Raw genomic sequence first — 24,168 nt, forward strand, 5'->3', positions numbered from 1 at the left:
GTCTCTCTCTTTCCCTCTAGTGAAAACCTTGGAAGTCTTTGCTTTCAGCATTATGGAGAATGCAAGTCGCACAATGAGGACAAGGAAAGAGAAGACCTTTAGCATTTGGTTCCCATGAGCAGATCCCTGCACGGAGTCACGTTCTCGTCTCATCCATCGGTTCCAGGCCTCTAAGAGCATCGCTGACTCTCCACCTGTCTATGCAATAAAGCAAACTCAGCAGAATTTGTGACCTCTGTGGGGTTTTTTCCCCCTTTCCAAGGAGGGACTCTGCTCTCCCGTGTCTCACACAAGCTCTCCCCAGCTTACAGACCAGAGTTAATGAGAACACAAAGTGCAGTAACCAGTCACAGGCTTTAAGGGAGCCACAGACTGGCAAGTATTATATCTCCTCCTGCCATGGCTTTTCCTACAAGATAAATCGATACACAAACCCCGGACACATTCCCTGTGTCTGACTCCCTTCCAGGCCTGAGTATTCTCCATGGACCACAACACGAGACCGTGAGCAAAGCCCACGTAAAAGGCCTTGACCTGGGAGAACAGCAAGGGATGGGAGGATACAGGATCCCCAACCCAGACATAGGGCCCAGGGGGCTACTTGTCGGGGTGGGAGGTGTAAAGGGCTTGTGGGCATGTGGATCCATGCTGTGCGTCACACCCTACACACCAACAAACCCTTGATCCTTCCGATACTGCCCCCCCAGAGACCCACGAGCTGCCCAGCCTGTCCGTCTCCTCCATGGCACCCAGGGGATTGCAGAGTCCCTCTGACTGGAGTCTGAGCTGCGCTGTGCAGCAGACCAACATCCTTCCACATTTGGTTCTTCACGTGCATGGAAGCTGCCTCACTTCTGGGCTGCCCTGGGGGACTCCCAGTGACTCATGAGAGTCTGGGGGCAGGGAGACGTCAGAGACAAAGAACGGGGAGGTTGGTATAAAGAGGCAGCCCGAAATGACTCTTGGGAAAGGGGGAGTCTATACAGGAAGGATGGGATCCACCTAAACCAGACTGGAACCAGATTGCTGCCACTTAAAATTAAAACGGTCGTTGAGCAGTTTTAAAACTAAGGGCTGGGGGAAAGCCGAGAGGTGCGGAGGAGCACGTGGTTGGGACAGAGACGTCCCTTAGGGCAGGATCTACTAATGGAGATTGGCTATGTCCTATTAAGGAGGAGAGGATGGAAGATGATAAAGTACAGGTAGGATCTGATGAGAAACAGTCAAATGAAAAAAAGTCTCATTTAATTACGTCATGCAACGGGAGACAGCTAAAAAGCGACACATTTTAAAAGTGCTTCTATACCAATAATAAGCTGGGTGAACTAGAGCGCCTCGTATTCAATGAGGATATTGATATAACAGGCATCACAGAAACCTGGTGGAATGAGGATAATCACTGGGACACAGTAATACCAGGGTACAAAATACATCGGAAGGACAGAACAGGTCATGCTGGTGGGGGAGGGGCACTGTATGTGAAAGAAATCAAATGAATCCAATGAAGTAAAAATCTTAAATGAACCAAACTGTGCCATAGAATCTCTCTGGCTAGTAATTCCATGCTCGAATAATAAGAATATACCAGTAGGGACATATTACCGACCACCTGACCAGGATGGTGATGGTGACTGTGAAATACTCAGGGAGATTAGAGAGGCTATTAAAATAAAAAACTCAATAATAATTGAGGATTTCAACTATCCCATATTGACTGGGTTCATGTCACCTCGGGACGGGATGCAGAGAGAAAGTTTCTTGACACCTTAAATGACGGCTTCTTGGAGCAGCTACTCCTGGAACCCACAAGAGGAGAGGCAATTCTTGATTTAGTCCTAAGTGGAGCACAGGATCAGGTCCAAGAGGTGACTATGGCTGGACCGCTTGGTAGTAGTGACCATAATATACTTAAATTTAACATCCCTGTGGCGGGGAAAACACCACAGCAGCCCAACACTGTAGCATTTAGTTTCAGAAAGGGGAACGACACAAAAACAAGGAGGTTAGTTAAACAGAAATTAAAGGGTACAGCACCAAAAGTAAAATCCCTGCAAGCTGCATGGAAACTTTTTAAAGACACCATAATAGAGGCTCAACTTAAATGTCTACCCCAAATTAAAAAACAAAGTAAGAGAACCGAAAAAGAGCCGCCATGGCGAAACAACAAAGTAAGAGAAGCAGTGAGAGGCAAAAGAGGCATCCTACGAAGAGTGGAAATTAAATCCTAGTGAGGAAAATAGAAAGGAGCATGAACTCTGGCAAATGAAGTATAAAAATACAATTACGAAGGCCAAAATAGAATTTGAGGAACAGCTAGCCAAAGACTCAAAAAGTAATAGCAAACATTTTTTTAATGACATCAGAAGCAGGAAGCCTGCTAAACAACCAGTGGGGAACTGAACGATCAAGGTGCTAAAGGAGCACTCAAGGACGATAAGGCCATTGTGGAGAAACTAAACAAATTCTTTGCATCAGCCTTCACGGCTGAGGATTTGAAGGAGATTCCTAAACCTGAGCCACTCTTTTTAGGTGACAAATCTGAGGAACTGTCCCAGACTGAGGTGTCATCAGAGGAGGTTTTGGAACAAATTGATAAATTAAAGAGTAATCACTCACCAGGACGAGGTGGGATTCACCAAGAGTTTTGAAGGAACTCAAATGTGAAATTGCAGGACTACTAACTGTAGTCTCTAACCCATCATGTCAATCAGCTTCTGTGCCAAATGGCTGGAGGTTAGTTAATGTGGGGCCAATTTTTTAAAAGGGCTCCAGAGGTGACCCTGGCAATTACAGGCCAGTAAGCCTGACTTCAGTACCTGGCAAACTGGTTGAAACTATAGTAAAGAACAAAATTGTCAGACACAGAGATGAACATAATTTCTTGGGAAGAGTCAACATAGTTTTTTAAAGGGAAATCATGCCTCACCAATCTACTAGAACTCTTTGAGGGGGTCAACAAGCATTTGGACAAGGGGGATCCAGTGGATATAGTGTACTTAGATTGTCAGAAAACCTTTGACAAGGTCCCTCGCCAAAGGCTATTAAGCAAAGTAAGCAGTCATGGGATAAGAGAGAAGGTTCTCTCATGGATTGGTAACTGGTTAAAAGATAGGAAACAAAGGGTAGGAGTAAATAGTCAGTTTTCAGAATGGAGAGAGGTGAACAGTGGTGTCCCCCAGGGGTCTGTACTGGGGCCAGTCCTATTCAACATGTTCATAAATGATCTGGAAAAAGGGATAAACAGTGAAGTGGCAAAATTTGCAGATGATACAAAAACTACTCAAGATAGTTAAATCCCAGGCAGACTGTGAAGAGCTACAAAAGAATCTCACAAAACTGGGTGACTTGGCAACAAAATGGCAGATGAAATTCAACGTTGATAAATGCAAAGCAATGCACATTGGAAAACATCATCCCCGCTATACATATAAAACGATGGGTCTCAATTAGCTGTTACCACTCAAGAAAGAGAGCTTGGAGTCATTGTGGAGAGTTCTCTGAAAACATCCACTCAGTGTGCAGTGGCCGTCAAAACAGCAAACAGAATGTTGGGAATCATTAGGAAAGGGATAGATAATAAGAGAGAAAATACCATGTTGCCTCTACATATATCCATGGTGCACCCACATCTTGAATACTGCGTGCAGATGTGGTCACCCCATCTCAAAAAAGATATATTGGACTTGGAAAAGGTTCAGAAAAGGGCAACAAAAATTATTAGGGGTATGGAGCGTCTGCCATATGAGGAGGGATTAATGAGACTGGAACTTTTCAGCTTGGAAAAAAGACAACTAAGGGGGGATATGATAGAGGTCTATAAAATCAAAACTGGCGTGGAGAAAGTAAATAAGGAAGTGTTATATACTCCTTCTCATAACACAAGAACTAGGGGTCACCAAATGAAATTAATAGGCAGCAGGTTTAAAACAAACAAAAGGAAGTATTTTTTCACACAAGACACAGTCAACCTGTGGAACTCCTTGCCAGAGAATGTTGTGAAGGCCAAGACAATAACAAGGTTCAAAAAAGAATGAGATAAATTCATGGAAGATAGGTCATGGAGGATAGGAGGATGTACAGAGATGGTGTCCCTAGGCCTGTGTTTGCCAGAAGCTGGGAAATGGTGACAGGGAGTGGATCACTTGATGATTCCCTGTTCTGTTCATTCCCTCTGGGGCACCTGGCATTGGCCACTGTTGGCAGACAGAATACTGGGCTAGATGGACCTTTGGTCTGACCAGTGTGCCTGTTCTTATGCTCTCATGACTCAGGGACCCGGTTTTGATTCTCAGACTGAGATGTTTCAGAGTAACAGCCGTGTTAGTCTGTATTCGCAAAAAGAAAAGGAGTACTTGTGGCACCTTAGAGACTAACCAATTTATTTGAGCATGAGCTTTCGTGAGCTACAGCTCACTTCATCGGATGCATACTGTGGAAACTGCAGCAGACATTATATACACAGAGACCATGAAACAATACCTCCTCCCACCCCACTCTCCTGCTGGTAATAGCCGGAAGAGGCTGGTAACACAGGTGCTTTGCTGGCTCGGTGCCTTTAACGTGCAGCGTGACGAATATGTTCCACACTCACAGTCCTGACAATCAGGAATGTCCAGGTTTGGCTGCCCATGTGCGCCATGGTGAGCACTCAGCCCACATAACTACTCCATTATTCACCAAATCAAGGGTGTGACTTTTCCTCCAACTTATCCTGGAAACTTGTTGTGGAGGAAACATTGTTCACAGCTTGGCATTCCCACTGAGAGCTTTGCTTCCGGTTGCCGGAGTTGTGAGTGAGTATTTCGGGTGAGTCACAATGAAGGTGGGTTCTCCGACACCCTATATATAGTGGGGCTCTGTGTGGGGGGTTTACTGAGGGAGCAGAGCACCAAGAGCCCACTGCAGACCAGACAGCCACGTCCGCCATGAAGATAACAGGGGCCGTTCTGCTCTTCGCTCTGGCACTTTGCTGCTTCTACTCAGGTGAGTCACTTTGGCTGTAGCCTGTGCTGAACCCTGCCCTATCCCCGAAAGGATGGGGCCAGCCTCACTCTCATCTCTATAGGGGTTCGCACACCCCCACAGTGGCTGATTCCAGGAGCAGCTGGTTTATTTCTGAGATGCCGCTGCACAGCCTGGACATTGAGCAGCAGGCTGATTCCTGGAGCGCTGACCTCCCTGCACGGATCCCAGAGCTCGGAAGGGCTGTTCCCGGGCTTCTCTATGGACTGGGATCTCACTGACTCTGCCAGAAACCGAGGCAGCTCAAAAGATTCACAGCCCCTAGAAAACAAACATCCATGGAATCCCCTTTCTTTTGGAATTTCTTCTCATCCACGGTTCTAGTTGTTTTCTGATTATTTTGTTGGGGACAAGGGGGTTGGTTGGCAGTAAAATTCTTGATCTAGTTGCCTACATAATTTTAATTCCTGTCATTGTTTATTAAGAAACTCCACAAAGAGGCCATTAGGTAGGGTGACCAGATGTATCGACTTTATAGGGACACTCCCAATATTGGGGGCTTTTTCTTATATAGGTGCCTATTTCCCCTCCCCTTCCCCCCAGTTTTTCACAATTTTTATCTACTTACCCTACCATCAGGAGTCAAAAATTCCCACCCTGGATCAGACCAGGCACCCTTCTACCCAATCTCTGTTTCCAACACTAGCCTGTGCCAGTGTATTTAGAGCGATGTACAAGGCCCTCAGCAGTTCTGAGGGAAGCTTCCCACAGGAAAAATTTCTTCTTACCTTGTATTACATAGGAGTTGCTTTATGCCCTGAATTAATCCAGTTCAACGATACTTTATTAGCATGACAAGATCTATGGCATTGCCAAAGTAGAAAGCGGAGGATTTAGATCCTCTCCAAACATTTGCTTTGTTGGGGTTAAATCCCTACCTTGTAATGCTGGATGATCCCGTTATCCATAGCTCCTTAATACAGATAATCGTCACTTGGGGGGCTGAGATCTTAGTCAATTGGATAGAGTTTCATTAACAGAGTCAGACCTGTTCAGAATGAAACGTCTCATTAGAATTGAGTAATTGTTGATGTAACTCTGTGCTATGGCTTAACTCTGAAGAGACACTCAAATAATGGAGGTTTCAGAGTAGCAGCCGCATTAGTCTGTATTCGCAAAAAGAACAGGAGGACTTGTGGCACCTTAGAGACTAACCAATTTATTTGAGCATAAGCTTTCGTGAGCTACAGCTCACTTCATCAGATACGGAGCGAGAGAGAGTCAAAAGCTGCTGAGGTTTTTATGGATGCCCGTGAGATCCTGGATCCTGCAAAATAGCTGCTGAGACACAACCGTTAGTGTTCTGGTATTTTTCAGACAGTGTCAATGAACGGACCAGACAGGGTCCGTGGCAGAGTGTGCAGTGTTATGGTCACACCATCCAAATGGATGTTAGAGTAAAATGTAAAACTCTCTTTCTGGATGCTTGTAATGTACTACGACATGATTTCTCAGAATCCAGAACCCTAACACACAAGAACCCAAAACACAGAGAGAGACAAAGCAGGCTGCTCCCGAAGGCACCGAGGCACAATTCAATCCCTATTGCTCTAGGTTGGCTCTTTGAAAATGGACTCCTGAAGACCTAGATCACAAGTTTCCCAACAGAGCCCCTAATTAGCAGGACCAAGAAGCAGAACCAGGAAACCCCGCACACTTCAAGAGAGATCAGGGAACAACAGAGACACCTGAAGTGGAGTCAATGTGAGAGGCCAGCACCTGACAGTGTCAATGAATGGACTAGGCAGCCTGTTGAGAACAGGAGAACCCAATGGCAGAAAAGTGGCTGTGGTATGAAATGCCTCTGAAATGCAGGACTCCGTAACAGGCTTTGGAAAGCAAAGCCATTAACCACTTTTGTTGTGGATAGTTTTGGGTCCAATCCTGCTACCACTGGTGTCAATGAATGTTTCTTGGCCTCTGTTGGCTGGATGTAGCTTTGAAAGAACATCAGGGTATTATGGAGCTGGCAGCTAACAGAGCTAGTCCTTAGGCTCAAGTGGCAGGGGCCTGTGTTTCAAAAGCTAAAGAGGAGATCAACATGTGGGTGTTGTTTTATTATAGGTGGCTTAAGACAAGCATGATCCCGCTATATGGTTGAACTGATCCCCCATGAAACTCCAAAGAAAGAAAGAAAGAAAGAAAGAAAGAAAGAAAGAAAGAAAGAAAGAAAGAAAGAAAGAAAGAAAGAAAGTTCTTTGCATTTTTATGATTAAGTCTTGCTGACAACATGAATGTTTTCTGAACCCTTTCACTGAATTGAGTGAGTAGATACAGTGTTACCCTTCATCCAGAAGGAGAAGGGTTAAAACAAATAGCACTGATATCTTCTCAGAAGTTCCTGGAAAAGTAGGAAACTCCCCAGCCTCCTGCAAAGGTGAGGGTGAGATCCTGTAGAGGAGACACCTGTCTAGAGTAGGATCACTCTGGAACGTCCCAAGAATGTTTGCCTCTTCCTTCCTCCGTTCCTCCTTTGCGACGTCAATTCAGTTAATACAGGTATACAAGAGCTGACATCCCTAGTGGCACAACCCCATACCAGAACATTTGAAAAGGCTCTGTACCAAAGTAAAGAGAGAGACTTGGTCAGAACTCGGGACATCAATAACACCAGCACCAGGATGGGCGAGAGAATCTGAAACAGTCTCATTCTGTCTGTATGTTTTGTTCCAGATGCTGCTGGCCAGGCTGGTAAGGTAAGTCGAACTCTCCCTGTTCATTAATAATCACTTTCCTCAGTCTCTGGCTTGTAACATCATAGGGACCATGATCTCTGGGTTAGAAACATGCTAGAACTCATGACTCAAAGCAGAAGCAGAGTCTACCTCATGCCCGAGCCAGGGGAGAGTGAATCTCTGAGGCTGAGAATCCCTGGGTACATCTACACTGGAACAAAAGATCCAGGGCCTGGCCATGGCTGGACTGGCTGAGCTGACATGGGCTCAGGGGGCTTGGGCTGCAGGCCTAAAAATTGCGGTATAGATGTTCGGGCTCTGGGATCCTCTCCCCTCGTGGGGTACCAAAGCTCGGGCTCCAGCCCAAGCCCAAATGTCTACACAGCAATTGTACAGCCCGAGCCCAAGTCAGCTGACCTGAGCTAGCCAGGAGTGTCTCACTGCCGAGTAGACGTAAGCCATGGGGTCAGAGTGATGGATTCCATAGACTATTGTACAGGGCTGTCATAAATATAAAGGGAAGGGTAAACCCCTTTGAAATCCCTCCTGGCCAGGGGAAAGCTCCTCTCACCTGTAAAGGGTTAAGAAGCTAAAGGTAACCTCGCTGGCACCTGACCAAAATGACCAATGAGGAGACAAGATACTTTCAAAAGCTGGGAGGAGGGAGAGAAACAAAGGGTTTGTGTGTCTGTCTGTAGTCGTCTTGGCCAGGGACAGAACAGGAATGGAGCCTTAGAACTTTTAGTAAGTAATCTAGCTAGGTATGTGTTAGATTATGATTTCTTTAAATGGCTGAGAAAAGAATTGTGCTGAATAGAATAACTATTTCTGTCTGTGTATCTTTTTTGTAACTTAAGGTTTTGCCTAGAGGGGTTCTCTATGTTTTTGAATCTAATTACCCTGTAAGATATCTACCATCCTGATTTTACAGGGGGGATTTCTTTATTTCTATTTACTTCTATTTTTTATTAAAAGTCTTCTTGTAAAACACTGAATGCTTTTTCATTGTTCTCAGATCCAAGGGTTTGGGTCTGTGGTCACCTATGCAAATTGGTGAGGCTTTTTATCCAACATTTCCCAGGAAAGGGGGAGTGCAAGTGTTGGGAGGATTGTTCATTGTTCTTAAGATCCAAGGGTCTGGGTCTGTAGTCACCTAGGCGAATTGGTGAGGCTTTTTACCAAACCTTGTCCAGGAAGTAGGGTGCAAGGTTTTGGGAAGTATTTTGGGGGGAAGGACGCGTCCAAACAGCTCTTCCCCAGTAACCAGTATTAGTTTGGTGGTGGTAGCGGCCATTCCAAGGATAACGGGGGTAATATTTTGTACCTTGGGGAAGTTTTGACCTAAGCTGGTAAAGATAAGCTTAGGCGGTTTTTCATGCAGGTCCCCACATCTGTACCCTAGAGTTCAGAGTGGGGGAGGAACCTTGACATGGTGGCACAGTGGTGGGATTAACCTGAAATCATTTTGAGATCCAGTTGAGATTTTTTGAACTAGAAATACAGATTTTAAAAAGGAATTTTTAGGAAGTCCAGAAGGCAGCTTTGAAACTGAAAGCAGCTTGGTTTCTCTCTGCTTTGTGGCCAAGCAGAGACAAAAGGGGATTATCTTGTGAATTGCAGGTTTCATTTGCCTGGAGGCAGGGTACTTAACTCCTGCAGGGAAATTCACAGTCTTCCAACCCAGAGGTTTGTTTTTTTTTTCTTTTCTTCCTAAAAGTAAATAGGGGGTGTGTGCTCTACCCATTTGCCTGGAGACAAAAGTGGCAGGGTTTTTTTTAGGATTTTGATTTTTTTTTTTGTTTTACAAGGAGCACAGGTTTGAAAAGAAATTTTTTTTTTCTTTTCTTCGTTGGGCTGGGTAAGCAGGTTTCCAAGTAGTTGGAGGTTTTTTGCTTTAATTTGGGCCCAGAGCAGAGACAAGGGAATTGTCTTTTTCTGTAGGCTGACAATCACTATCAGAGAATAGGTATTCTATTCCAGCACAGCAAAATTTTACAGCCAAGTTTTGTTTGTTTATTTCTAAACCTCAGGTGTAAAGTTAGTTAAAAACAGAGAGGTTAGAATGACCAAATCCTCAGCTCGACTACAGCTGGAATTAGCCAAATTTCAGGCTGAGGAAAAACAAAGGGAACATGAAAGACAGATAGAACTCATGCGGCTGAAGGAGGAGGTACAGGAGGCTGCCCACAAGAGGGAAATGGAGGCAAGGAAGCATGTGGAGGAGGTGGAGAGGATAAAGGCCCAGCAGAATATACCAACAAACCCTAGCAATCCTTCTCCAGGTACCACTTCCCATCCCAGAAAGTTCCCCACCTACAAGGCAGGTGATGATACTGAGGCCTTCTTAGAAAACTTCGAAAGGGCCTGCCTTGGGTACAACATCTCTACTGACCAATACATGGTAGAGCTGAGGCCGCAGCTCAGTGGACCCTTAGCTGAGGTGGCAGCTGAAATGCCTAAAGAACACATGAACAAGTATGAACTGTTTAAATCCAAGGCGAGAGTCAGAATGGGGATAACACCCGAGCAGTCTCGTCGGAGGTTCCGAGCCCTAAGGTGGAAACCAGACATGTCATTTACCCGACATGCCTACCACATTGTGAAACATTGGGATGCCTGGATATCAGGAGCAAGTGTTGAATCTCCAGTAAATTTGCCCTTCCTAATGCAAATGGAACAATTCTTAGAGGGTGTTCCTGAGGAAATAGAAAGATACATCCTAGATGGGAAACCCAAAACTGTAATCGAGGCAGGAGAGATTGGAGCCAGATGGGTGGAGGTGGCAGAGAAGAAGAAAACTGGTCGCAGTTGGAGCGGAGACCAGAAGGGACCACCCCAGACCACACCCTATTACCGGGGGCCGCCCAAAGCCCCACCTACCTCCCAAAGAACCCTCCAGACCCCTTATCGTCCCACCACCCCATTCTCCAGCAACCCTCCTCGTCCCAGTGACCCGTCAGCTGGACGATGTTTTAAGTGTAACGAGCTGGGGCATGTAAAGGCCAACTGCCCCAAGAACCCCAACAGATTACAGTTCATTGCACCGGAATCACACCAGAGGTCCACAGGCCCAGATACCTCCCAGATACCCTTGGAGCGGAGGGAAACTGTGAGTGTGGGCGGGAAGAAGGTCACCGCGTGGAGGGACACCGGAGCACAAGTGTCAGCTATCCATGCTTCCTTAGTGGACCCCAATTTAATCAACCCAGAGATCCAAGTGACGATTCAACCCTTCAAGTCCAACTCTTTCAATTTGCCTACAGCCAAGTTGCCTGTCCAGTACAAGGGCTGGTCAGGAATGTGGACTTTTGCAGTCTATGATGATTATCCCATCCCCATGCTGTTGGGGGAAGACTTGGCCAATCATGTGAAGCAGGCCAAGAGGGTGGGAATGGTCACCCGCAACCAGGCTAAACAAGCCGTGAGGCCTAGCTCTGTTCCGGAAACTTCTATCAGGACCCAGTCAGAGGTGATGGACCTGGACCCCAGGCCAATGTCTGCAACAGCAGTAGTGGATCCAGTCCCAGAGACCCAGACGGAACCAGTCCCAGAACCGGAACCAGCCGAACAACCAACACCAGACCCCGTGTCAGCACTGAATCCAGTACTCGCAACCTCAACACCAGAGGGCCCCACCGAACCTGAACTGGCAGCAGCCGATAACCCTACACAAGAGGCTCAGCCGGAGCCTGAATCCCAACATAGTGCACCAGCGGAGAGCGGTTCACAGTCAACAGAAACAGCTCCATCCCCTATATCGCTTCCAGAGGGACCAAGCCTAGGTCCACAATCCCATGAGGAACTGATGTCTCCAGCATCAAGGGAACAGTTCCAGACCGAACAGGAAGCAGATGAAAGCCTCCAGAGAGCTTGGACGGCGGCACGGAGCAACCCACCGCCTCTCAGCTCTTCTAATCGATCCAGGTTTGTTGTAGAAAGAGGACTTTTATACAAGGAAACTCTTTCTGGGGGACACCAGGAAGACTGGCATCCTCAGAGACAGTTGGTAGTTCCAACTAAATACCGGGCCAAGCTCTTGAGCTTAGCCCATGATCACCCTAGTGGCCATGCTGGGGTGAACAGGACCAAAGACCGTTTGGGGGGGTCATTCCACTGGGAGGGAATGGGCAAGGATGTTTCTACCTATGTCCAGTCTTGTGAGGTGTGCCAAAGAGTGGGAAAACCCCAAGACCAGGTCAAAGCTCCTCTCCAGCCACTCCCCATCATTGAAGTTCCATTTCAGCGAGTAGCTGTGGATATTCTGGGTCCTTTTCCGAAAAAGACACCCAGAGGAAAGCAGTACATACTGACTTTCATGGATTTTGCCACCCGATGGCCGGAAGCAGTAGCTCTAAGCAACACCAGGGCTAAAAGTGTGTGCCAGGCACTAGCAGACATTTTTGCCAGGGTAGATTGGCCCTCCGACATCCTCACAGATGCAGGGACTAATTTCCTGGCAGGAACTATGAAAAACCTTTGGGAAGCTCATGGGGTAAATCACTTGGTTGCCACTCCTTACCATCATCAAACAAATGGCATGGTGGAGAAGTTTAATGGAACTTTGGGGGCCATGATACGTAAATTCGTAAATGAGCACTCCAATGATTGGGACCTAGTATTGCAGCAGTTGCTCTTTGCCTACAGAGCTGTACCACATCCCAGTTTAGGGTTTTCCCCATTTGAACTTGTATATGGCCGTGAGGTTAAGGGGCCATTGCAGTTGGTGAAGCAGCAATGGGAGGGATTTACACCTTCTCCAGGAACTAACATTCTGGACTTTGTAACCAACCTACAAAACACCCTCCGAACCTCTTTAGCCCTTGCTAGAGAAAACTTACAGGATGCTCAAAAAGAGCAAAAAGCCTGGTATGATAAACATGCCAGAGAGCGTTCCTTCAAAGTAGGAGACCAGGTCATGGTCTTAAAGGCGCTCCAGGCCCATAAAATGGAAGCATCGTGGGAAGGGCCATTCGTGGTCCAGGAGCGCCTGGGAGCTGTTAATTATCTCATAGCATTCCCCACCTCCAACCGAAAGCCTAAGGTGTACCATATTAATTCTCTAAAGCCCTTTTATTCCAGAGAATTAAAGGTTTGTCAGTTTACAGCCCAGGGAGGAGACGACGCTGAGTGGCCTGAAGGTGTTTACTACGAAGGGAAATGTGCTGGTGGTGTGGAAGAGGTGAACCTCTCCATGACCCTTGGGCGTATGCAGCGACAGCAGATCCAGGAGCTGTGCACTAGCTACGCGCCAACGTTCTCAGCCACCCCAGGACTGACTGAACGGGCATACCACTCCATTGACACAGGTAATGCTCACCCAATTAGGGTCCACCCTTACCGGGTGTCTCCTCAAGCTAAAACTGCTATAGAACGGGAGATCCAGGATATGTTACAGATGGGTGTAATCCGCCCCTCTGAAAGTGCATGGGCATCTCCAGTGGTTCTAGTTCCCAAACCAGATGGGGAAATACGTTTTGCGTGGACTACCGTAAGCTAAATGCTGTAACTCGCCCAGACAACTATCCCATGCCACGCACAGATGAACTATTAGAGAAACTGGGAAGGGCCCAGTTCATCTCTACCTTGGACTTAACCAAGGGGTACTGGCAGGTACCGCTAGATGAATCTGCCAAGGAAAGGTCAGCCTTCATCACACATCTCGGGCTGTATGAATTTAATGTACTCCCTTTCGGGCTGCGAAATGCACCCGCCACTTTCCAAAGACTTGTAGATGGTCTCCTAGCGGGATTAGGAGAATATGCAGTCGCCTACCTTGACGATGTGGCCATATTTTCGGATTCCTGGGCAGACCACCTGGAACATCTACAAAAAGTCCTTGAGCGCATAAGGGAGGCAGGACTAACTGTTAAGGCTAAGAAGTGTCAAATAGGCCTAAACAGAGTGACTTACCTTGGACACCAGGTGGGTCAAGGAACTATCAGCCCCCTACAGGCCAAAGTGGATGCTATCCAAAAGTGGCCTGTCCCAAAGTCACAGAAACAGGTTCAATCCTTCTTAGGCTTGGCCGGTTATTACAGACGATTTGTACCGCACTACAGCCAAATCGCTGCCCCACTGACAGACCTAACCAAAAAGAAACAGCCAAATGCTGTTCAGTGGACCGGAAGGTGTCAGAAGGCCTTTAACAAGCTTAAAGCGACACTCATGTCTGACCCTGTACTAAGGGCCCCAGACTTTGACAAACCGTTCCTAGTAACCACAGATGCATCCGAGCGTGGTGTGGGAGCAGTTTTAATGCAGAAAGGACCTGATCAAGAATTCCACCCTGTAGTGTTTCTCAGCAAAAAACTGTCTGAGAGGGAAAGCAACTGGTCAGTCACTGAAAAAGAATGTTATGCCATTGTCTACGCTCTGGAAAAGCTACGCCCATATGTTTGGGGACGGCGTTTCCACCTGCAAACCGACCATGCTGCACTAAAGTGGCTTCACACCGTCAAAGAAACTAACAGAAAACTTCTTCGGTGGAGTTTAGCTCTCCAAGATTTTGATTTCGACATCCAACACATCTCAGGAGCTTCTAACAAAGTGGCTGATGCACTCTCCCGTGAAAGTTTCCCAGAATCAACTGGTTAAAATCGTCCTTGAGATGTGGAAAATATTGTTAGTCTTTATGTACTTGGTAGTATATTTAGAGATGCATGTGTCTTATTAACTCTGTTTTCCTAGAGCTCCAGGAAGAAATCCCAGCCAGTGTTTCACCCTAGCTGAGATTTGGGGGGCGTGTCATAAATATAAAGGGAAGGGTAAACCCCTTTGAAATCCCTCCTGGCCAGGGGAAAGCTCCTCTCACCTGTAAAGGGTTAAGAAGCTAAAGGTAACCTCGCTGGCACCTGACCAAAATGACCAATGAGGAGACAAGATACTTTCAAAAGCTGGGAGGAGGGAGAGAAACAAAGGGTTTGTGTGTCTGTCTGTAGTCGTCTTGGCCAGGGACAGAACAGGAATGGAGCCTTAGAACTTTTAGTAAGTAATCTAGCTAGGTATGTGTTAGATTATGATTTCTTTAAATGGCTGAGAAAAGAATTGTGCTGAATAGAATAACTATTTCTGTCTGTGTATCTTTTTTGTAACTTAAGGTTTTGCCTAGAGGGGTTCTCTATGTTTTTGAATCTAATTACCCTGTAAGATATCTACCATCCTGATTTTACAGGGGGGATTTCTTTATTTCTATTTATTTCTATTTTTTATTAAAAGTCTTCTTGTAAAACACTGAATGCTTTTTCATTGTTCTCAGATCCAAGGGTTTGGGTCTGTGGTCACCTATGCAAATTGGTGAGGCTTTTTATCCAACATTTCCCAGGAAAGGGGGAGTGCAAGTGTTGGGAGGATTGTTCATTGTTCTTAAGATCCAAGGGTCTGGGTCTGTAGTCACCTAGGCGAATTGGTGAGGCTTTTTACCAAACCTTGTCCAGGAAGTAGGGTGCAAGGTTTTGGGAAGTATTTTGGGGGGAAGGACGCGTCCAAACAGCTCTTCCCCAGTAACCAGTATTAGTTTGGTGGTGGTAGCGGCCATTCCAAGGATAACGGGGGTAATATTTTGTACCTTGGGGAAGTTTTGACCTAAGCTGGTAAAGATAAGCTTAGGCGGTTTTTCATGCAGGTCCCCACATCTGTACCCTAGAGTTCAGAGTGGGGGAGGAACCTTGACAAGGGCAGTCTGTGATGGGCCTGGGGGAGACACAGGGAGCAACTGAGACAGAACAGAGGAGGTGACGGTATGACAAGAGCATGAGGTTTTTTATTTATGAGCATCTGCTGCCTGTGGAGATGCTCTTTCACTCACATTCTATATGATGTAGGTTCAGAAGCCTCTCTTAGACCAGCCTGTACCCCTATGTTCACCCCTTTAAGAAGACTGTGATAAATTTTGTACAAAGTATGCAGTGTAAGGGATCATTTGAAAACTCATAATGTGCTGAACATTATTGTCCTGTTAAGTCTGTGAGACACCATGGTATGTAAAGTTATAAGATTCTACTGTATAAGACATGTCCCCAATCTGGGGAAACAGTCATAAACCAGAGACAAAAGACAAACTAACACCTCAGCCAGGTCTCTACATAATCAAACGGACCATCACGTGGTTAAGGGGCCATTCTTTGGCAGCAAAAAAGCTGTGAGCGAGAAATTTACTTGTTGGCAAAGGAACAGCTGGAGGTTCCCATCCCCACAAACTTTCTGTCGCATGAACCCCAGCTGGAGATGATGCTCAAAGAAGAGGGAAAAATATAAGAATGGGGAACAAACTCCCCAAGTTACTCCTCCCTTTCTCTCTGCCCATGACATCAACAACACCTGAAAGACAAGGAAAGTAACAGTGGACTGAGGGAGGGGTCCTGGCGGAAATGACAGCCAGTAAGACTGCTGAAGCATTTGGTGAGAGAGACCTTTTGCTTTGAATTCACTTAGCTGGATAAGTCAGGCATTAGTGGTGTTTTGCTTTTATTTTCTTGTAGCCAATCCTGACTTTGATGCCTCCTGACTTGTAATCACTTAAAATCTATCTTTCTGTAGTTAAGCATCTTGTTTTATCTAAACCAGTGTGTTTGGATTGAAGTGTTTGGAAAACTCCATTTGCGACAATAGGATTTGTGCATTTCATTTTCTATTAATAAAATGACAGACTTTATAGGAGCTTATATGGTCCAGGAGGGTGCTGGGCAGTACAAGATGCACACTTCTGGGGGATGTCTGGGACTGGAAATTTGCTGCTCTTCCCCTGCAGTGTAATTCAAGAGTGGCTTGCCAAAGGACTCATACCGTACAGCTCGGAGTAATTTACATGCTGGAAGCTGTGTGTGAGTAGGAACAGGAGTGGTTGCTTTCATAGCAAAGCAGAGTAAAAGGCACCCCAGGTTGGAGGATTGAGGGGACACAGCTGTTCATCAGTCCAGATTGTACCCTGGGTAATGTCAGATTAGCATCTGATGCCTACGGAGATGCCCCTTCGCTCACACACCATGTGATGTGGGTTCAGAAACGTCTCTTACACCAGGGAGATGGGCCCGGCTCCTCCTGGCAGCGAGAGGGGAATTGGGAAGTCAGTTAATCAGAACGTCAGTAGAGACTAGGGACAGGATTAGGTACTGTGAGCTCTGGGGGGCAGGGACTGTCCCTTCCTCTCTATTCAGAGAATGCCCAGCCCCATGGGCGAGTGGGGGCATCGGGGCACTACTGAAATGCAGACAATTACTGTAATAGCAATTCTAATGTTCCTGGTAGGGTTTCTGCAGTGAGTACAAGAAGCCTCCAGAAATCTGCACCTTAGAGTACAACCCGGTCTGTGGCACTGATGGCAAGACATATGGAAACAAATGTGTCTTTTGTGGAGCAGTCTAGTAAGTATCAGAATAAAGGGCCCACTAACAAAAACTAAAATACAATTGTGAGGTAATTCAAGGCCCTGCCTGCGCCCATATCTTTACCTCGTAGAGGCTGGGTCGACTTCCTCAGTGTAATTTTTCCTGTCAGCAAATAAGCTCTGGTGAATTTGACCTCCTGGGGCCTTGACAGATGCTTTGCTCTCTTTGGCCATCAGGTTGCAGCACTGAGTTCTGTGTCTCTCTCCTTCCCTCTAGTGAAAACCTTGGAAGTCTTTGCTTTCAGCATTATGGAGAATGCAAGTCACACAATGAGGACAAGGCAAGAGAAGACCTTTAGCATTTGGTTCCCATGAGCAGATCCCTGCACGGAGTCACGTTCTCGTCTCATCCATCGGTTCCAGGCCTCTAAGAGCATCGCTGACTCCCCACCTGTCTATGCAATAAAGCAAACTCAGCAGAATTTGTGACCTCTGTGGGGTTTTTTCCCCCTTTCCAAGGAGGGACTCTGCTCTCCCGTGTCTCACACAAGCTCTCCCCAGCTTACAGACCAGAGTTAATGAGAACACAAAGTGCAGTAACCAGTCACAGGCTTTAAGGGAGCCACAGACTGGCAAGTATTATATCTCCTCCTGCCATGGCTTTTCCTACAAGATAAATCGATACACAAACCCCGGACACATTCCCTGTGTCTGACTCCCTTCCAGGCCTGAGTATTCTCCATGGACCACAACACGAGACCGTGAGCAAAGCCCACGTAAAAGGCCTTGACCTGGGAGAACAGCAAGGGATGGGAGGATACAGGATCCCCAACCCAGACATAGGGCCCAGGGGGCTACTTGTCGGGGTAGGAAGTGTAAAGGGCTTGTGGGCATGTGGATCCATGCTGTGCGTCACACCCCATACACCAACAAACCCTTGATCCTTCCAATACTGCCGCCCCAGAGACCCACGAGCTGCCCAGCCTGTCTGTCTCCTCCATGGCGCGCAGGGGACTGCAGAGTCCCTCTGACTGGGGTCTGAGCTGTGCTGATGCCCTGTGCAGCACAACAACCTGCCACATTTGGTTCTTCACATGCATGGAACCTGCCTCACTTCTGGGCTGCCCTGGGGGACTCCCAGTGACTCGGGAGAGTTTGGGGGCAGGGAGACGTCAGAGACAAAGAACGGGGAGGTTGGTATAAAGGGGCAGCACGAAATGACTCTTGGGAAAGGGGGAGTCTATACAGGAAGGATGGGATCCACCTAAACCAGATTGGAACCAGATTGCTGCCGCTTAAAATTAAAAAGGTCGTTGAGCAGTTTTAAAACTAAGGGCTGGGGGAAAGCCGAGAGGTGCGGAGGAGCACGTGGTTGGGACAGAGACATCCCTTAGGGCAGGATCTACTAATGGAGATTGTCTATGTCCTATTAAGGAGGAGAGGATGGAAGATGATAAAGTACAGGTAGGATCTGATGAGAAACAGTCAAATGAAAAAAAGTCTCATTTAATTACATCATGCAACGGGAGACAGCTAAAAAGCGACACATTTAAAAGTGCTTCTATACCAATAATAAGCTGGGTGAACTAGAGCGCCTCGTATTCAATGAGGATATTGATATAACAGGCATCACAGAAACCTGGTGGAATGAGGATAATCACTGGGACACAGTAATACCAGGGTACAAAATACATCGGAAGGACAGAACAGGTCATGCTGGTGGGGGAGTGGCACTGTATGTGAAAGAAATCAAATGAATCCAATGAAGTAAAAATCTTAAATGAACCAAACTGTGCCATAGAATCTCTCTGGCTAGTAATTCCATGCTCGAATAATAAGAATATACCAGTAGGGACATATTACCGACCACCTGACCAGGATGGTGATGGTGACTGTGAAATACTCAGGGAGATTAGAGAGGCTATTAAAATAAAAAACTCAATAATAATCGAGGATTTCAACTATCCCACATTGACTGGGTTCATGTCACCTCAGGACGGGATGCAGAGAGAAAGTTTCTTGACACCTTAAATGACGGCTTCTTGGAGCAGCTACTCCTGGAACCCAGAAGAGGAGAGGTAATTCTTGATTTAGTCCTAAGTTGAGCACAGGATCAGGTCCAAGAGGTGACTATGGCTGGACCGCTTGGTAATAGTGACCATAATATAATATAATTAATTATATTATAATATAATTAAAAATTAATATAATTATAATAATAAATATATAATTTATTATTATATATAATAATAATAATAATATATTATTATAAACAAACAAAAGGAAGTATTTTTTCACACAAGACACAGTCAACCTGTGGAACTCCTTGCCAGAGAATGTTGTGAAGGCCAAGACGATAACAAGGTTCAAAAAAGAATGAGATAAATTCATGGAAGATAGGTCATGGAGGATAGGAGGATGTACAGAGATGGTGTCCCTAGCCTGTGTTTGCCAGAAGCTGGGAAATGGTGACAGGGAGTGGATCACTTGATGATTCCCTGTTCTGTTCATTCCCTCTGGGGCACCTGGCATTGGCCACTGTTGGCAGACAGAATACTGGGCTAGATGGACCTTTGGTCTGACCAGTGTGCCTGTTCTTATGTTAATAATATATATATAATTATTATATATAATAAATATATATAATTAATATAATTATAATTATGTTTCGCCATTGCGAAACAACAAAGTAAGAGAAGCAGTGAGAGGCAAAAGAGGCATCCTACGAAGAGTGGAAATTAAATCCTAGTGAGGAAAATAGAAAGGAGCATGAACTCTGGCAAATGAAGTATAAAAATACAATTACGAAGGCCAAAATAGAATTTGAGGAACAGCTAGCCAAAGACTCAAAAAGTAATAGCAAACATTTTTCAATGACTTCAGAAGCAGGAAGCCTGCTAAACAACCAGTGGGGAACTGAACGATCAAGGTGCTAAAGGAGCACTCAAGGACGATAAGGCCATTGTGGAGAAACTAAACAAATTCTTTGCATCAGCCTTCACGGCTGAGGATTTGAAGGAGATTCCTAAACCTGAGCCACTCTTTTTAGGTGACAAATCTGAGGAACTGTCCCAGACTGAGGTGTCATCAGAGGAGGTTTTGGAACAAATTGATAAATTAAAGAGTAATCACTCACCAGGACGAGGTGGGATTCACCAAGAGTTTTGAAGGAACTCAAATGTGAAATTGCAGGACTACTAACTGTAGTCTCTAACCCATCATGTCAATCAGCTTCTGTGCCAAATGGCTGGAGGTTAGTTAATGTGGGGCCAATTTTTTAAAAGGGCTCCAGAGGTGACCCTGGCAATTACAGGCCAGTAAGCCTGACTTCAGTACCTGGCAAACTGGTTGAAACTATAGTAAAGAACAAAATTGTCAGACACAGAGATGAACATAATTTCTTGGGAAGAGTCAACATAGTTTTTTAAAGGGAAATCATGCCTCACCAATCTACTAGAACTCTTTGAGGGGGTCAACAAGCATTTGGACAAGGGGGATCCAGTGGATATAGTGTACTTAGATTGTCAGAAAACCTTTGACAAGGTCCCTCGCCAAAGGCTATTAAGCAAAGTAAGCAGTCATGGGATAAGAGAGAAGGTTCTCTCATGGATTGGTAACTGGTTAAAAGATAGGAAACAAAGGGTAGGAGTAAATAGTCAGTTTTCAGAATGGAGAGAGGTGAACAGTAGTGTCCCCCAGGGGTCTGTACTGGGGCCAGTCCTATTCAACATGTTCATAAATGATCTGGAAAAAGGGATAAACAGTGAAGTGGCAAAATTTGCAGATGATACAAAAACTACTCAAGATAGTTAAATCCCAGGCAGACTGTGAAGAGCTACAAAAGAACCTCACAAAACTGGGTGACTTGGCAACAAAATGGCAGATGAAATTCAACGTTGAGAAATGCAAAGCAATGCACATTGGAAAACATCATCCCCGCTATACATATAAAACGATGGGTCTCAATTAGCTGTTACCACTCAAGAAAGAGAGCTTGGAGTCATTGTGGAGAGTTCTCTGAAAACATCCACTCAGTGTGCAGTGGCCGTCAAAACAGCAAACAGAATGTTGGGAATCATTAGGAAAGGGATAGATAATAAGAGAGAAAATACCATGTTGCCTCTACATATATCCATGGTGCACCCACATCTTGAATATTGCATGCAGATGTGGTCGCCCCATCTCAAAAAAGATATATTGGACTTGGAAAAGGTTCAGAAAAGGGCAACAAAAATTATTAGGGGTATGGAGCGTCTGCCATATGAGGAGGGATTAATGAGACTGGAACTTTTCAGCTTGGAAAAAAGACAACTAAGGGGGGATATGATAGAGGTCTATAAAATCAAAACTGGTGTGGAGAAAGTAAATAAGGAAGTGTTATATACTCCTTCTCATAACACAAGAACTAGGGGTCACCAAATGAAATTAATAGGCAGCAGGTTTAAAACAAACAAAAGGAAGTATTTTTTCACACAAGACACAGTCAACCTGTGGAACTCCTTGCCAGAGAATGTTGTGAAGGCCAAGACGATAACAAGGTTCAAAAAAGAATGAGATAAATTCATGGAAGATAGGTCCTGGAGGATAGGAGGATGTACAGAGATGGTGTCCCTAGCCTGTGTTTGCCAGAAGCTGGGAAATGGTGACAGGGAGTGGATCACTTGATGATTCCCTGTTCTGTTCATTCCCTCTGGGGCACCTGGCATTGGCCACTGTTGGCAGACAGAATACTGGGCTAGATGGACCTTTGGTCTGACCAGTGTGCCTGTTCTTATGCTCTCATGACTCAGGGACCCGGTTTTGATTCTCAGACTGAGATGTTTCAGAGTAACAGCCGTGTTAGTCTGTATTCGCAAAAAGAAAAGGAGGACATGTGGCACCTTAGAGACTAACCAATTTATTTAAGCATTAGTTTTCGTGAGCTACAGCTCACTTCATCGGATGCATGCCGTGGAAACTGCAGAAGACATTATATACACAGAGACCATGAAACAATACCTCCTCCCACCCCACTCTCCTGCTGGTAATAGCAGGAGATTGTTTCATGGTCTCTGTGTATATAATGTCTTCTGCAGTTTCCACAGAAGCAGGGCCCGGTGCACCCAGACAGTTACCCGGTTCCCCGCTGCTCCTGCATTTGGGAGCAGAGAAGGGAACATCCCACCGCTTCCCCCGCAGCAGCACTGCGGCCATGTGGTGTCCCACTGTGCCATAGCCCACAGAGACCCCGCACCCCTCCCGATCCCCGCTGCAGAGACCTGTACGCTGAACCCAGCCACGATCTCCGTGGTGCACAAGGGGCGGAGGGGTCCCGCCACGTGGGGTCTGTGCTGCCTTCTTGCCCCATGCAGCATAGCCACCGCTTGTCCCGCTCCTCTGGATCCCAGCAGACCTCTCTGCTGCCTTCGTTCGGGGCTGCCCCGAGGGAGCTCTGCCTGTGCCCATTAACATATGGACACGGGGCTACTGGCTGCACGCTGGTGCCACGTGGCCACTTCCCCTCCCTCCTGGCCCAGATCGAATTTCCCAGCTGCTCTTACCAACAGACTGGCAGGGGCTTGAATGGTAAAGGGGCTGGCAGTGCGCGAGGGACAGGGCGCACGGACCCTGGAGTATGCTGGTTTCTGGTGCTGGACAGCAAAGATGAATGTGACGGGGACGCAAGGTGGCGGTTCTCAGCAACCTGCAGAGCCCTGGACGCACCTGAAGTAACTAATCTGCCTTCCTCTGCAGGTGCGTCAAGATTCACAAAGGCTTACGCTGAATTCACCCATGTATGTCAGGGCAGTTTAACCTTTCCCCACGAATATTTATTGCAGTCCCCAAAGAGTATTTGATACAGACACATTCTTGCCCTACTTACGAGCATCCGGTAATGTGGGATTGTTAACATTAGGGTTGGTGAACTGCTCTTCTTCATGCCAACACCTGTGCTCATGTGACAATGACGAGTGTCGTTCATAAGAAAAGCATTTGTTATGTGTTAGTTGGCACACGCAATCCTCCTTGTGCAAAAGTTTCAACCAACAAATCAGGGGGCACCAAATGTCCGTTTGGCTTAGATGACCAGCCAGACATGATGAATTAAGAATTGGGAATGACCAATCACTGTATTGGTTTGTAGCGTCAGTGACCATTTCGACAGGGATTTCATAATCCAAGTGGAGAGAGAACCAACCTCTTGTCTACATATATGAGATCTCCTCCCTTGGGCTGGGCTGAGAGATCATCTGCAGAGCTCAGCGCTAACAGACTCCAGCAGACCCACGAACCACTTCTACCCTGAAGACAGCAGCTGTCGTTGTGTTCCTTGCTCTGGGGCTCCTCTCCAGCTTTCAGGGTGAGTAACTTTTGCTGCAGCCTGTACGGAGCTCTGTGTCTGACCCTCTAACCTTCTGCACGGGCTCGACTATTAAAAAGCATCTCAGCACCAGCTACGGACGTTTGGGTGTCAGGATTAAGCCAGGGAAGTGGCTCATGGCAGAAACAGCATTTTCCTTTGGGAAGATGTTACTGAGGAGCCATTATGGGCTTTTAACCAAACTCCAGTCTGGGAACTACAAACAATCGCACCTGCAATTAATTGTAGGCCCAGTGATGCTATTCGGGGGTTGGACTAGTTGACCTCCTGAGGTCTCTTCCAACCCTAATTTTCTATGATTCTATGATTTCAGGTCAGACTGTGGGTGCATTACTCTCCATGTTTCTATTTGTCACAGCAATTGGATGAGGGTGCAGGACTCCTTCCCATGGCCCAGTTGCTGGTTAGCAATCTGCTTCCGTTGTCCTAGGCAGAGATGACTGTTTTTAGCTGGTTTCTCTCTGACATTGTGTCCTTTGTGTCTGTGTTGTGTTCCAGATGCTGTCGGCCAGGGTCATCGGGTGAGTCGAATTCTCACTGTGAATGAATTGTCACTTGCCCCAATCTCTGGTATGTAGCATCATGGAGACCAGGACCTCCGGGTTAGAAACACGCTGGAACTCATGAGGCAATGTGGGAGCAGACTGTACCCCAGGCCCTAATGAGGGGAGAGCGAATCCCTGTGGTCAGGCTGATGGATTCCATGTAGTATTGGACAGGACACCATCTGTGATGGGCCTGTGGGAGGCACCGGGAGCAACTCAGAGATGGAACGAGAGAGGGGATGG

General features: G+C 46.4%; 1 protein-coding gene across 1 annotated transcript; it reads left to right on the forward strand.

The window, feature by feature from the left end:
* Window positions 1-4,889: 4,889 nt before the first annotated feature.
* On the forward strand, window positions 4,890-23,905 carry LOC140916427 (ovomucoid-like). The gene is made up of 5 exons (XM_073358076.1): window positions 4,890-4,983; window positions 7,696-7,718; window positions 16,941-17,056; window positions 17,297-17,360; window positions 23,879-23,905. The coding sequence occupies exons 1-5, from the start codon at window positions 4,926-4,928 to the stop codon at window positions 23,903-23,905; spliced, it is 288 nt and encodes a 95-aa protein (XP_073214177.1). The 5' UTR covers window positions 4,890-4,925.
* Window positions 23,906-24,168: the final 263 nt, after the last annotated feature.

This window comes from Lepidochelys kempii, chromosome 8 (assembly GCF_965140265.1).
Source record: "Lepidochelys kempii isolate rLepKem1 chromosome 8, rLepKem1.hap2, whole genome shotgun sequence".
NCBI lineage: Eukaryota > Metazoa > Chordata > Testudines > Cheloniidae > Lepidochelys > Lepidochelys kempii.